At 40.5% G+C, this 14,145-nt stretch overlaps 1 protein-coding gene across 9 annotated transcripts in view; it reads right to left on the bottom strand.

The window, feature by feature from the left end:
* The window catches only part of PALM2AKAP2 (PALM2 and AKAP2 fusion), a 212,644-nt gene that overhangs the window by 81,678 nt on the left and 116,821 nt on the right, over positions 1–14,145 (bottom strand). For all 9 annotated transcript variants that reach the window (XM_072154848.1, XM_072154829.1, XM_072154832.1 and 6 more), the window contains one exon: positions 9,656–9,717. In XM_072154848.1, the coding sequence (XP_072010949.1) occupies positions 9,656–9,717 (62 nt within the window). The remainder of the gene's footprint in view (positions 1–9,655; positions 9,718–14,145) is intronic.

A 14,145-nucleotide genomic window follows, 5' to 3' on the forward strand; every position in this document is an offset into this window, starting at 1 on the left:
GGACTTATTGTAACAACCTCTGTTTCATGTGTGTCTGCCACAGGATATGATTTTATCGGTTGGGAATGAATTATTTCTTCTAAATGGGAAGAATCTAATTATGCTTCTCAGGAAAAGGATATTCCATAAAGTGTTTACATCTGTGTAGAAAGCTGGGCTGAAGTTACACTTCAAATACAATAAAGTACAAAGGATCCTGGGTAGGATTAGTTCTACCGACTCTCAAACAAGAATCATACATTACACTATTCTCAGAGTACAAACAATGATGACTACTATAAAATCAAAAGCTGATGGAGTCATACCACTAATAACGATGACTGTGAATCAATGTTTCCCACTAAAAACAAGATAAGGGGTCCCACATTGCACACTTATTTATTAAAGTGTTTGCACCACTTTTCTGTATGACTTTGCACTAGAAAGAATGTGCAAACTGCTTGCCCATGTATGTATAAAGTGTCTACGCCAGTTTTGTGCCATGGCTGCACTTTGTCCGACAAGACAGAGAAAATGTGCAACTAAAGGGAGGTGTTAGTGCTTAATCGGACCGTGAGTCACAATTCTGTATGACGTGTACCACAATAGTGTCTGCTCTACAATTTTTTTGCATGAACAAAGTGCACCAAAAAAATGGTGCACACTTCCAGAGCAGTGCAGGGGGTGCCAAAATAATGAGGATTCTGCACCACAAATCCTGAATCTGGTGCACCCTGCACACCACACAGGCAAACTATACATCATGCAGTCTTCACTGTTTTTGATAAATGTGGGCCATTGGATCTTTGGGCGAGGGACACTTGGCACTTGGCCACTCATCAGCTGCTGAAGGACACACATATACAAGCAAAGACTGTGAGTACAACTAATCTGTTATTGAAAACCTATGAGAAAGCAAGAAAGTCAATATTTTGTCTCGGAAACCATTTAAGCTGTCCAGTCAAGATCTTAAAAAATGCTTAACTGGCAAATAAGGAAATCTAAATCTAAATTTATTATGTCGATTAGTAAATTTTTGGGTCCAACAGCAGAAAAGATATGCAGGATTTCACAAGAAAACTTCTGTATTTCATTAACAGAAGATTTGAGAATAATGTTAATTGTCTCGTTGGTTCCCACTATACAAAAACTTAGCCTGGGAAAATTTTTCCAGAAAAAAGGCTATTTCCTCTAAAAATCGTCAAGCTGACAGTACTGCCATGGGATTAGTTTTAGCATTCTATCTTCATACAAAAAAGAACACACAAAATCTTTCTAAAAAAATGTTTGTGTATTGATTGATGGTGCAATAATAAATCTTCAAATATTCCAAGAATTTTCTAATATAACATCTGTCCCATTTCCTGTTTATTTCATTAGGCCTAACGTATTAATAATATTTTAATAACAATTTGTCACTATTGCTCCTAACAACCAAACTAGCAGTCCACAAAAAAATGAAAGCTATATTCAAATTACCAAGGAAACTACTGTTCAGAAGTAAAATCAATCAGAGAAACGTATATCAAAAGACAAGGCCTACACCTATGTCTTTGCCAGTGCTCCACCCCGAGATCTCTGGACCTAGATCCTGAAGAAAAACATGCATGTTTTAATCCACAAACAGCACCACTCTTATCCACAGGCTATGAGTGGTATTGCCGTTTAGGCTCAGAAAACCCATGGACACATGTGCCACTTTTTCTAGAAGAAAGCAGCGACATTTGTGTAATATTGTGTAATCCCTATAATAAATTGTGGATAAACATGGCTTCATGTTAATATATTGTTGTGACTATGTAGGTAATCAGCACTGATGTATGTAAATTTAAGTATGTAACTACTTATTGGGCTACATTCACACGCCCGTATGGGGGACGTATATACGACAGAGGGCATGGCCCATTCCGTAGTGGGGAGAAAGATAGGACATGTCCTATCTTTCCCTGTAATACGGCGCCGGGCCCAATATATTTCTATGGAGAGGGGCAGTGGTGAGCAGCGCTCAACCCCTCCTCCTCTCCCAGGCGCGGAGGTGTGGCCGCCATGCTACTGTACGGTGGGCACATCAACGGTCGTGTGAATGTATCCTTACTAATATATACTTTGTAGCAGAAGCAAAACCTGTGGTGCTTGTTCGGGATCTCAAGCATTTGGATTTAAATCCAATATGGAACACTTAAACTGCTTTTATAAATTCAATTCAATAGCAGCTCCTAATAAGTCCTGACATGTGGAGTGGTAAAACCTGATCAGTTGATGTCAGCTCGGAGAAATAACTTCTCTTCTTTTACCAGTTGTTATTGTCTGAGTAGGCCTCTTCCTGCCATATTTTTTCCCAGTAGTGGCTGCTGCAAGAAACGAGTAACATAATATGCCATAACTGTAATATGTGAATGTGGTGGCTCCACCTTAACCAGTAATAAGCTCTCTCTTCTGACTAATATATATGGTAATAACATGCATTATATTATAAAAGATTAGTCAGTTGATGTTACTTGGATATAAGAGACTTAATCAACGTAGCAGGGCATGAACCTACTGACAAATAATGGTATCACTTTAAGTTATATTGTTCACCAGCTGTCAATTAATCTGAAAAGTGGCTGAATCATAAAAGGGAACCTGTCATCAGTAATTGGCCTAATAAACCACTAGCAGTATGTTGTCAAGCACCTGAGCAGTTTCTAGGTGATGTTGCCTTCATGGCCTGATGAGGTGGCATCATCTAGGAAAACAACTTTCAAATAAGGCATGGAGAGCTTGACTTTAGTGTTAAGCTCTATGCCTCCATGACGTTATACATCTAACTTACAACTCACTTAAAAGTTGATTTTCTAGATGATGCCATTACACTGAGGCATGAGAGAAACATGATCTAGAAACTGATCCACTGATCCACAATATACTGTTTATTAGGCCAATTTCTGATGACAGGTTCTCTTTAAGTTGAGTGGAATAAGTTAAGATGAGGAATTCTCTATTTTGGGCTGAGTATGGACAAAGCCTTTTTCGCTCTTGTTAGGCTACATTTACACTGCCGTTGCCCACCCATACCATAGCACAGCGGGCACACGGCAGTGTCGGAGAGAGGAGGATGGGGAGAGCGGCGCTCACCCCCGCCCCTCTCTACAGGAATATAGGACATGTCCTATCTTTCTATGGGCTACGGAGCGGTACGGTGCCACATGTGTGCGGCACCATACAGCTCTATTGCCGTCTATGGGGAACATATATCGGCCGTATATATGTAGGCCGTATATATACGCTCCCCATACGGCAGTGTGACTGTAGCCTTATAAATATTTCTTGGAGTGGACATCAATGATAGTAAAAAAGAATTAGATAGGCGAGAAGTCTAGCCTTGGTATAATGTTTGGAGAAGTTGTGGGCATATGTTGGGCAGTACTGGTATGCAGGGTATGAAGATGATATCACCAGTGAGTCATGAACTAAGCTTCTGCACAGACCCTAACAGGGTTTTGAGCTGACATCATTATGGATTAAATGTATTTCAGTCACGGAAGGACAAAACTTGAGCATTTTGAGACCTAATCATGTTGTGACAAGATTTATCTTAAGACAAATTTCATTATATTTGTCCTGGGTAAGCCTATAACTTCTATGGAAAGTCAATAAAACTAGTCATCTGTTAACCCTACACCAAACAAGTATGCTTTTCTAAAGGTGTTATATGCTGAGAAGACTGTAAAGGCAGTTCTGTTTTTTTAAGTTCCTGGGAAGTCTTGATCCAATAATTTATTTCAGTATCATCAAAGTATATCTCCTTTCAAGCAATATAACTAAGCCAAATGATTTCCAGTAGCTGAAAGGTTAATGTCTTCCTATCCCAGACGCACTCACATCATTAAATTAAGAAGCCCATGTGTTGTCATGTGTAAGACACTAATACAAGAATGGATTACTGACTCTGTCTCAGCTGATGCTGCAATAACTATGCAGTTTCTAAAAATACGTCCTTCAATCACCCTCTGTAGACTTGCAAGGCGAACATATATTTCTCTCGGAGACAGGGGATCATTATAGCATCCTCTACCGAGTGTCCATGACATGACACTAAAGGACCCTGCAACCGGCAATGATGTGACGACTGTACAAGCACACTTACTGTGAGAACAAACAAAATCCACACCAATAAAGAAACGTAAAGAAACCTTAAGAAATCATTTTGTCTCCACTATTTTCATAGGATTCAAATTAGACATTGCACTCATTATGTCCCTAAAAGAAACTTGAAATAAGTTTCACACAGATTTTATACCCCCTGAATCACTTCCTGAAGGGTTAAATGTTTTTGAACAAATTGTCCTAAATACAAGTATAAAACCATAAATTTAATGTGTAATGTTTAGTACCCCATCCCCAGTGTCCTCCAGTGTCATTGCATCCCAAACCACCCTGACCTCAGCAGTCTAGTTTCGGTACAAGAAGCTGCAGATGCTGCAGGATTAGTACTGCATTCTGCTAAAAGTACTGTACCTTGGTCCTTGACGTTTATGCCGGCACCAAATATCTGTTCTGTATCCCTCTGCGTCTCTCAAGGATATCCTGCTCAGTGGTGGGAAAATAAGTCAAGAACTAGAGCAGTAGCAGCGGGCAGCCCTCCACTTAATGTTGTTGCAACTCCTCCAGCCAGAGTTATTTAGTTGCAGCTCATCGTCAGTGGGTGTGGATGTTGCTCTGGACAGTGTGTGGGCATATGCAGCTGCACCGTGACTGCTATGACATTGAGCTTCCCTGTCCCTTGACTAGCTTCCCTACCGCTCTTACTGACTAATAAATAAATGAATGGGCTGGCTGGAGGTTTCACACTCATTCCAATGCTATCAAAGTAGAAGGAGTGGATGTACACAGTGGGAAGAGATCCAGGGCTGCTCACATTACAGGAGGCTTGCCAGAGGAAGCATTGCTGCATTGTGCAGCTATTATTTCCCAGACAACTATTTAAGAGGAAAGAACAAAACATGGGCTGGTAATATTCAGCCTACTGCTTTGTTGCATGATCTTAACCTCTTGTCTTGCATCTTATTCAGTACTTTTAAAAGAACTCCACCCCTTGTAGTTTAAAGCAACCATCCAGCCATGACCTGAAAAAATGATATATATTGTTGGGCTGTGATCTCAGTCTACCATTTAGATAACGTATGTAAAGGAGCTTGAGACCTCCCAGCATATGATTGGTTTGGACTACTGCTCTGTCCCGCCTACTGTAGTTTTACCTCCTCAGATTGGGTAGAAATAAAAATCACCAGGATCACCAGGAAGTTAGTGTATGTCATGTCATCACTAACCTCAATCTTCTACATTACCAAATGTAGCAAGCAGGGGAGTAATTACAGTGGTAGAAGCCAAAAGCTATGGGGTCCGCAGTGTCAGGGGGCCCGATCATCCGACCTGACACACTAAAGAGGGGAGGATGTGAACCATTATATACATATTATGCAGCACATTGTACAGCATAATATGTATATAACATATTCGTGAAGTATATATGCTGTATCTGTGATGTGTATATGCTGTATGTGTATACGGTGTATGGTGACTGTATGTGTGTATATATACTCTATATGCGTGGCTGTATACTACAGGGGGCAGGCTGGCTGTATACTACAGGGGGCTGGCTGTATACTACAGGGGTCTGGCTGGCTGTATACTACAGGGGGCTGGCTGGCTGTATACTACAGGGGGCAGGCTGGTTGTATACTACATGGGGTGGGCTGGCTGTATACTACAGGGGGCAAGCTTGCTGTATATTACAGGGGGCAGGCAGGCTATAAACTATTGGGGGCTTGCTGGCTATATACTACTGGGGGCTTGCTGGCTATATACTGGGGGGGGGCTGTGACCAATGCATTTCCCACCCTCGGCTTATACTCGAGTCAATAGGTTTTCCCAGTTTTTGGTGGTAAAATTAGGGGTCTCGGCATATACTCGGGTCAGCTTATACTCGAGAATATTGTATAAAGGATTATCTTTTCTGAAGAAAACAACTCTAGCAATATGTATATAACATATTCGTGAAGTATATATGCTGTATCTGTGATGTGTATATGCTGTATGTGTATACGGTGTATGGTGACTGTATATACTGTATGTGTGTATATATACTCTATATGCGTGGCTGTATACTACAGCGGGCAGGCTGGCTGTATACTACAGGGGGCTGGCTGTATACTACAGGGGTCTGGCTGGCTGTATACTACAGGGGGCTGGCTGGCTGTATACTACAGGGGGCAGGCTGGTTGTATACTACATGGGGTGGGCTGGCTGTATACTACAGGGGGCAAGCTGGCTGTATATTACAGGGGGCAGGCAGGCTATATACTATTGGGGGCTTGCTGGCTATATACTACTGGGGGCTTGCTGGCTATATACTGGGGGGGGGGCTGTGACCAATGCATTTCCCACCCTCGGCTTATACTCGAGTCAATAGGTTTTCCCAGTTTTTGGTGGTAAAATTAGGGGTCTCGGCTTATACTCGGGTCAGCTTATACTCGAGAATATGGTATAAAGGATTATCTTTTCTGAAGAAAACAACTCTAGCAATAATCTTATTTCAAAGGTCTGACTCCTGAGACAACAACCCAAAGCTAATACTCTACTTTCTTTCACACAGTTCCTATCCAGTATAAATGAATGGATGACCATGTCATAAATAAAATGGCAGAGCGTTTTCAGTGCAGAGTCAATTTTTCCAACATAGGGCTATAACCCGCAAAGAAGCAAGCCCTCATATAGCTATGACAGCTAAAAATTAAAAAATATAAGGGTGAAATAAAACAAGAAATAGTGCCTTGGCCCAAAACAGACAGGTTGCACAAGGAGATATGCAGTTTATTATTTATAAGTTATTGTGAGAGTTCTTCTTTAATATACTATCGATATTGACAAATACCGAGTTCCTCATAATATTATGTTTATGTCTACATATCGCATCATACTTGGATCCTAAAGAGAGCCATGAACCTTGTTATGCAACAAGTGAAGGCCACTACTAAAAATGTATAAAGTGTACACATTCCAGTTGTAGATCTTTGGTTTCCAGAGTGAAATCCCTTAAAGGGGTTTTTCCCACAAAACAAGATAGGGCTATGGGCCTTTCTTGCTGATTGGTGGGGGTCACAGTGATGAGACCCCCACAGATCACTAGAATGAGGGGTCTGATGGGATCTGGGTTACCTCCCGTTGGACTCCTCGATGCCCACAGAGATGGATGGAGAAGACTGCCACGCATGTCTGGGCTGCCCAATTCATATATGGAGCTGATGGAGATTGCCGAGTACCACTCACCTTGGGGAGTGAGAAGGGGTCCGACTGGGGTACATCAGACCCCTGTTCTCGTGATCTGTGGGTGTCTCATCACTGAGACCCCCAAAGATCAGCAAGTTAGGCCCTATCTTGTTGATAGGGCCTGACTAATTTCGTGGGAAAACCCCTTTAATAATAAGCTGAAAGCTTACTTTCATGCTTTTTTTCCCCAAAATATTGGAACAAATCTTTTATAATGACCACACTCATCAATTTTATTTTAAGAATTTCACAGATGTATTATTTATTTGCATAGTTTATAGGGGTAGGGATTTTTAAGGTAAGGTCCAAACAGGAAGCTCCTCCAAGTTAATTTCTAGAATGGCATTGCATTCAGCTAATACTTTAATATGCGTTACATTGAATTAAACAGGATCTGTAAAGGGGTTAGTGCATCCCATTGCTTCAAAGTTTAGCTTCTGAAATTTGTTAATTTTGGGCCAAAATACAGTACATATGTGGGATACAAGATATCCAGTGCTGATGATACCCTCACCATAGGTTCCCTAACAGTAGAGAAATAAATGACCCACATGTATCAAAACCAGAGGTCCCCAAACAACGGCCCGCGGGCCACATGCGGCCAGCGGACCATTTCTCTGCGGCCCCCGTCGCATCCGGGTGCGGCCTCCGGCAGTCGGGCAGGGGCCTCCGTCCGTCCGGACAGGAAGCTCCTGCCCGTCATAATATGGTACTCAATGCTGCAGGAAACGACCGCTCAAGCACTATTATTGCAGGTGGAGCGATGTGGCCGGAAAACCACCCCGGCGCACATCGCTCTTTGAACCTGCATGCACCTTTTCCTGTCCGGCAGCCGCAAGAATAAAGAAGACACGGGAGCCAGAGGTGAGTATAGGATTTTTTAACTTTTTTAAACAGCAGTAAAAACATTGTGCCGGCCGGGGGACCCTAATATATGAAACTATTCATTATGGAAGCATCATATAAAATACCTAATGGTGGGGGACATATAAAATAACTAATGGTGCGGGGGGGGGGACATATAAAATAACTAATGGTGGGGGGACATATAAAATAACTGATGGTGCTGGAGGGGCATATAAAATAACTAATGGTGGGGGGAGCATATAAAATAACTAATGGTGGAGGGGCAGCATAGGAAATAATTAATGGTGAGGGGCAGCATAGGAAATAATTAATGGTGTGGGGAGGGCATAGGTAATAATTAATTATGAGGGACAGTCTAGTAATTTATAGGGGGGCAGCATATTCAATAATTAATGGAGAGGGGTCCCAGTATATTAATAATTAATTGACCCAATTCATTAATTCATTGGGCCAATATATAAAATAGTTCACAAGGGGGTGCAGTATATTAAACAATTAATTGAGGGGGGGACAGTGTATTACAGATGCGGTCACATGTACTGCTATTTATCCGGCCCTCCAATGGTCTGAGAGGAACAATGAACGGACCCCTATGTAAAAAGTTTGGGGACCCCTGATCAAAACTCTTTCATTTGTTTACACTTTGATATCGTCACATAATTTCTTCTGATTTTGGCTGTTAGAAATGGAGAGACCTTGTCAGCGACTGTCTTCTTACTACCTTGATGTACACAGAAGACTTGTGAAATTGTTAGATAAAGTCAACATGAAAACCCAGTGGCCAATACTGTAAAAAATATGAATGTGTCACTTAAAAGTGAAAAGTAAAATCAGAAGAGATCTTAATCTTACGAAAATATGGTGTCTATAAACGTGTCACACCCCCTGGAGGAAGCGACGGCGAAACGTGCGTCGGGGTGCTGTGGCGGTGGTCATTACCTACAGGCTGGCAATTTTGGTATTATGCAACACCCGGGTGGGTAATGTGCTGGATTACAACCAAAATTGAGTACACTGTATCTTTACCTATTCATGTGCATTTGGTAAATGTTCGTTATGTATTTGGTTATTGCTGACTATCGCCACGCTCTTGTTTTTGTGGATTTTATTCTATGTTTTTAATGTTTTTTGGATGGCCATATTGATTAATAAAGTCTGCATTACATATTAAAATTTGAAAGTGGTTATGAGTATTACTGGTTAGAGTATACTGTGGTCCTATATATCTTCATTGGTACTATATGTTCTTGCATCGATAGTAGGAATAGTTACCTAGTATTGGGTTTTTCTTTTGGTATTCATTATAAACGTGTCACAGATCCTGAAATACGTTCATTGGTTTTGGTGAATGGTAATAGACCCTATCAGATCTAATGACAATCATCAATAAGACACTAAGAAACAGTCATCAACACGAAAACCTTTACAGTATTCATAGAAATGAATAATAACTATATTCTACATGGTGACGGATAAATGTATTGCAACCTTGACTTACCGTCATTTGCAAGTTGCTCTCTTCTTTTTCTTCACATTCTTCAAGCTCGTTCTTCTTTATTTCTATGGGATTAATAAAAATATTGTGAACCACCAAATCTACAATTACGCAAAAGGTCCAGAGTCAGGACTTTCCATAACAATCTATACGTAAGTAGATTCTAACAGAAACTAAAAACAGAAGTACTTCCATTTACCTTCCATTTCCTATAGACTTCAATGTATGAACCATTACTTTCCATTACTCTGCTGCACTGCCATGCTCTCTTGTCAGCTATAAATAAGAAAAGTGGAATGGAACCTGCCGAACGCAAGTGTGATTTGAGCCTTAGACAGTTAATAAAAGTACAGGGATGTCCAGTTTCTATAACAATGTTTCATCTTCATTTACACAGTGAATACAGTAGATGGATTAATAGTAGTCATGATTAATAGGATCCTAACTGTTGTATAGTCAACAAGTGAACATGAAGACATAAACATAATGACTTAGAAGTAAAGAATTTGCTGGCCTAATGGGAGGTGCAAAACTTTGGACATCCCCTTCTTAAAATTTGTCAAGGCAAAGCCCCAAGCAAACATGGTTCCCATGTAGTAATCCAGAATGAAGTCTACAATTTATACTGAGTCCTCAGAATACAAAATGGCAAAACTCCTTTAAAGCGGTATTCCCAGGATATCCTCTGCATAACAAAATAAGACATTCTCTAATTCACAGATATAATTCCAACGTGTCTCTGTCAGAACAGGTGTTTTTTGGTTGTCCATGGATACAAATGTAAATCATCTGTCCGATTCTTCTTGTGAAAAGCTTATCTTGTCTGCACACTGCAGTGCTCTATACCTCCTGATGCCCCCCCCCCCCGCATTACAAGATTAACTTCGACACAGCTTCCTGCCAGCAAGCAGTATTGTACAGACAAATATGGTCTTTATAGCAGAGCTCACTGTGTTTTATTTATTAGGTGAGGGAGCAGAGCTGAGTATGTGATTGTGTTTTATATCCTACTTATGACTCTCTCATCTCTCTTTTTCTGTGTCAGATGCTAGTAGAATGTTCAGAAGCTAAATACAAGTGTAGATAAACCTTGAACCCTGATAATCTAAACACATTGTCGGGACATAGCATCTCATAGCACGAGAGGGATCCGACGGGCTGCCCCCTTAATTTCTGGCGCATGAAAGCCGGCGCCGATGTGCCAAAATCCCATCGCAAGCGCAACAATCCCCTTCTTAATCCCTGTCCTGATGGCGCGATCCCCAAAAAGTTTGAAAATCCAACGGAAATGTGGCCGCTGGACCCTTAGTAATTAAGGCCCAATGTGTCTGTTTAGACAATCCCCGCCCACACTCTGGAATTTTACACTGATCATCACTGAGTTATAGGAACTAAAATAGCAATAAAACTGAGTAAAATTGTAAAGTAAGGGGTTTAAAAATGATCTTTATTGTGTAAACATCACTAACGGTTTAAAATTTGAGAACTTTCTTTGGGCAAATCCCGTTAAAGGAAATATGGAGGGATCTCTTGAAAGCAATGTTACAGTGGGCAGTTTGGTGCTTCCTCGAATTTTCTTCTTGAGCAAATTTCAATTCTCCTAATTTCAGCTCCCATTATTCATAATCTCTTTGAATAAACATTGTATTTGTCTTATATTTAACTGAGTTCGAGTCAAGTTTTGAGGCTGCAGGGGCAGTGTCAATTCAGATGACACTATCTTTGTTTCTATAGTACCTCGAAAAATAGTACAGAATTAGCAATAAAACTTAGTTTTAAAAAAGTTTAGAATTGAATTTTTGGATCTGTAGTTTGAATTTTAAATTTAACTGCCTGGGTCTCTGGTTCGGTAGATCCGTCCTAAATGCTGAGATTCTTATCTTTAATATGACATCAAAAGCATGTTTCTAGGTACTAGAATATACTTGGTATAGCTCCAAAGATATGGGCGTCTAGAGTGACACTCCCCCTGCAGCCACTAAACTTGACTCATCAGACAAATCATCATTCTTCTCCGTTGATTTTCACATTACTTTTTTATCGGTAAAGTCACATGACCTTTTTATACTCTACTTGAAGGTGATAGAATCCTAATAGAATCCTAATAGGGCAATATCTGGTGAGAGGGTCTCTATAAAGGTTTAAAGAGTAGCTGTTGTTTTACATAACTTTTAGTATTGTATTGGGGGAATGTTGTGAACATTTTTCTTATATACTTTATTAAGCAATTCTGCATAGTAAATATGTAATTCTGCATATGCAAAGAACTGCAGTGTGCCCCCTTGTAACATTTCTCTGTTGGCAAGGAAGATACATTTTCCAGCCAGACTTTGGGTTTATTTCTACTGTCTCTGTGTTTGTTTACTCAGCTCTGGGCAGTGAGTTTTAACCACTTCTGCTCTCTGTATAACATTAGTAGTCCATGAAGTATCTTAATTTTACTTACAGCTTGATAAGGAAAGACTGGCTGAGCAGGGACTGATAAGATCTTCAGTTATAAAGTAGTGCTCTTAGAATACTATAACCAGGCAGAGAGCAGAAAGGGTTAATTTTCACTGTTCAGAACTATACAAATAAATACAGATACAGATCTAAGTCTGTGTGCAGCCTTCATTAAACACATTGGGGCACATTTACTTACCGGTCCCGTCGCGATCCCAGAGGTGTGTTGTCCGACGAGGATTCGGGTCTGCTGCGATTCACTAAGATCGTGCGTCCAATTTCCTGCATCTGTCGCTTCCCCGCTGAGGTCCACCGGAGTTCACCTTCTTCTTCCCGGTGCATGTGAGTGCTGATCTTGCGTCACAATTTGCTTTTTAAATTTCACAGTTTGTCCGAATCAGTCGGGTTGTCCGATGTCCATGCCGCCCCGATTTGTGTCACATGCAAGCCGGCGCCGATGCGGCAAAAATCCAGGGGCAATTCAGCGCAAAACTAAAAAAATCATGAAGCCCGACGAAAATGCGGCGTTCTGACCCTTAGTAATTGTGCCCCATTATATAGGTTGGAATATGGATCTTAACTCTTCTTTTTAGACGTTGCTGCAGGTTTCTAACGGGTTAACAGAGAGATACAGTAACAGCTGTTACTATAAAGGGAGAAAATGCAGCCTGTTTATTCACAAATTAAGCTGAATATTTAGATACTTTAGATATTTAGCAAAACCTTTAGATATTAAAGTTAGTCTTTCTCCTCAAAGCAATAATTTGATCATCCAGTATTTATATACTATTTGCACATGATGTGGAAAATTTGCTGTTTGATACAGTAGCAGTGCAGTGAATGGTATTTATCCATGTCCCATATGCATCATAAAAAATCGATTTAGAATCTGCAAGATGTCACTTTTTTGCTGCAAGCTTTGCCTTCATTACAGCTGTGTAAATTCCGCAGCCATTCCACATCCTCTACTAATACTGTACATTAACTGATTGATTACACTTAAATGTATTTTACATATATAATTTCACATTACTCATACAAATCTTCAAAAGTTGTAACAATATCTCAACTTCCCATTAGTTAGTTTCAAGTTGTGAATTGTGTGTAAAATATTTCAGCACTTAACTAGAGTCCCCTAATATATAATACCATGTTGGTTTGGATAAATGTAAATGTAAATTTGTGAAATATAGCCTGGCTCAGAAAATATTGGTTACTATAAAACTATGTTGTTACAAGTTCAGAATTATTTAAGTGCCATCCCATCCGCAATGTGAAGTCTATACACACTTTGATGTACACAAGCCAATAGTGGGGGTCATTTACTAAGGGCCCGATTCGCGTTTTCCCGAACATTTCCGATTTGCGCCGATTTCCCCTGAATTGCCTCAGGATTTTGGCGCACGCGATCGGATTGTGGTGCATCGGCGCTGGCATGCACGCGACAGAAATCGGGGGGCGTGGCCAAACGAAAACCCGCCGCATTTAAAAAAAAAAATGTGTTGCGAAAATTGCACTTACCTTCACTCAGCCCGGCTCGGTGTATTCCAGTGCGTTCCGATGCTCTTCAGCGCAGCATCGGAGGAACTACCTTAATAATTCCCGGCCGGACCCGAATCCAGCGCAGAGAACGCGCCGCTGGATCGCGAATGGACCGGGTAAGTAAATCTGCCCCAGTGTTTCCAGCCATATAATGACCCCTTTCCTTAATCGACATGTGATTACCGTATCACCTAAAGGGCCACACTAAATGTTGTCTATGAATTCAAGAATATTTGACTAGCATTTTACTGTGTGATTGTTTTTTTTACTGTGAATGGTGTCCTCTTTGTGAGTATTAAAAAAAGCTAATTTATACATTTATAACATTTATACAAGTTTAAATACATATCTACTACCCATTACCTATAATTTAGACTTGTAATGGAGGATATCCCATAAAAGCAGGGCACAGGGTCTAGCATATAATTCCTTTACTTTGCCATCACATTGTCATAGAGGTGACTTGCTGGTATCAATAGGATTAGAAAATATCCAAGATGGGCTTCATT

Source organism: Engystomops pustulosus, chromosome 1 (assembly GCF_040894005.1).
Source record: "Engystomops pustulosus chromosome 1, aEngPut4.maternal, whole genome shotgun sequence".
NCBI lineage: Eukaryota > Metazoa > Chordata > Amphibia > Anura > Leptodactylidae > Engystomops > Engystomops pustulosus.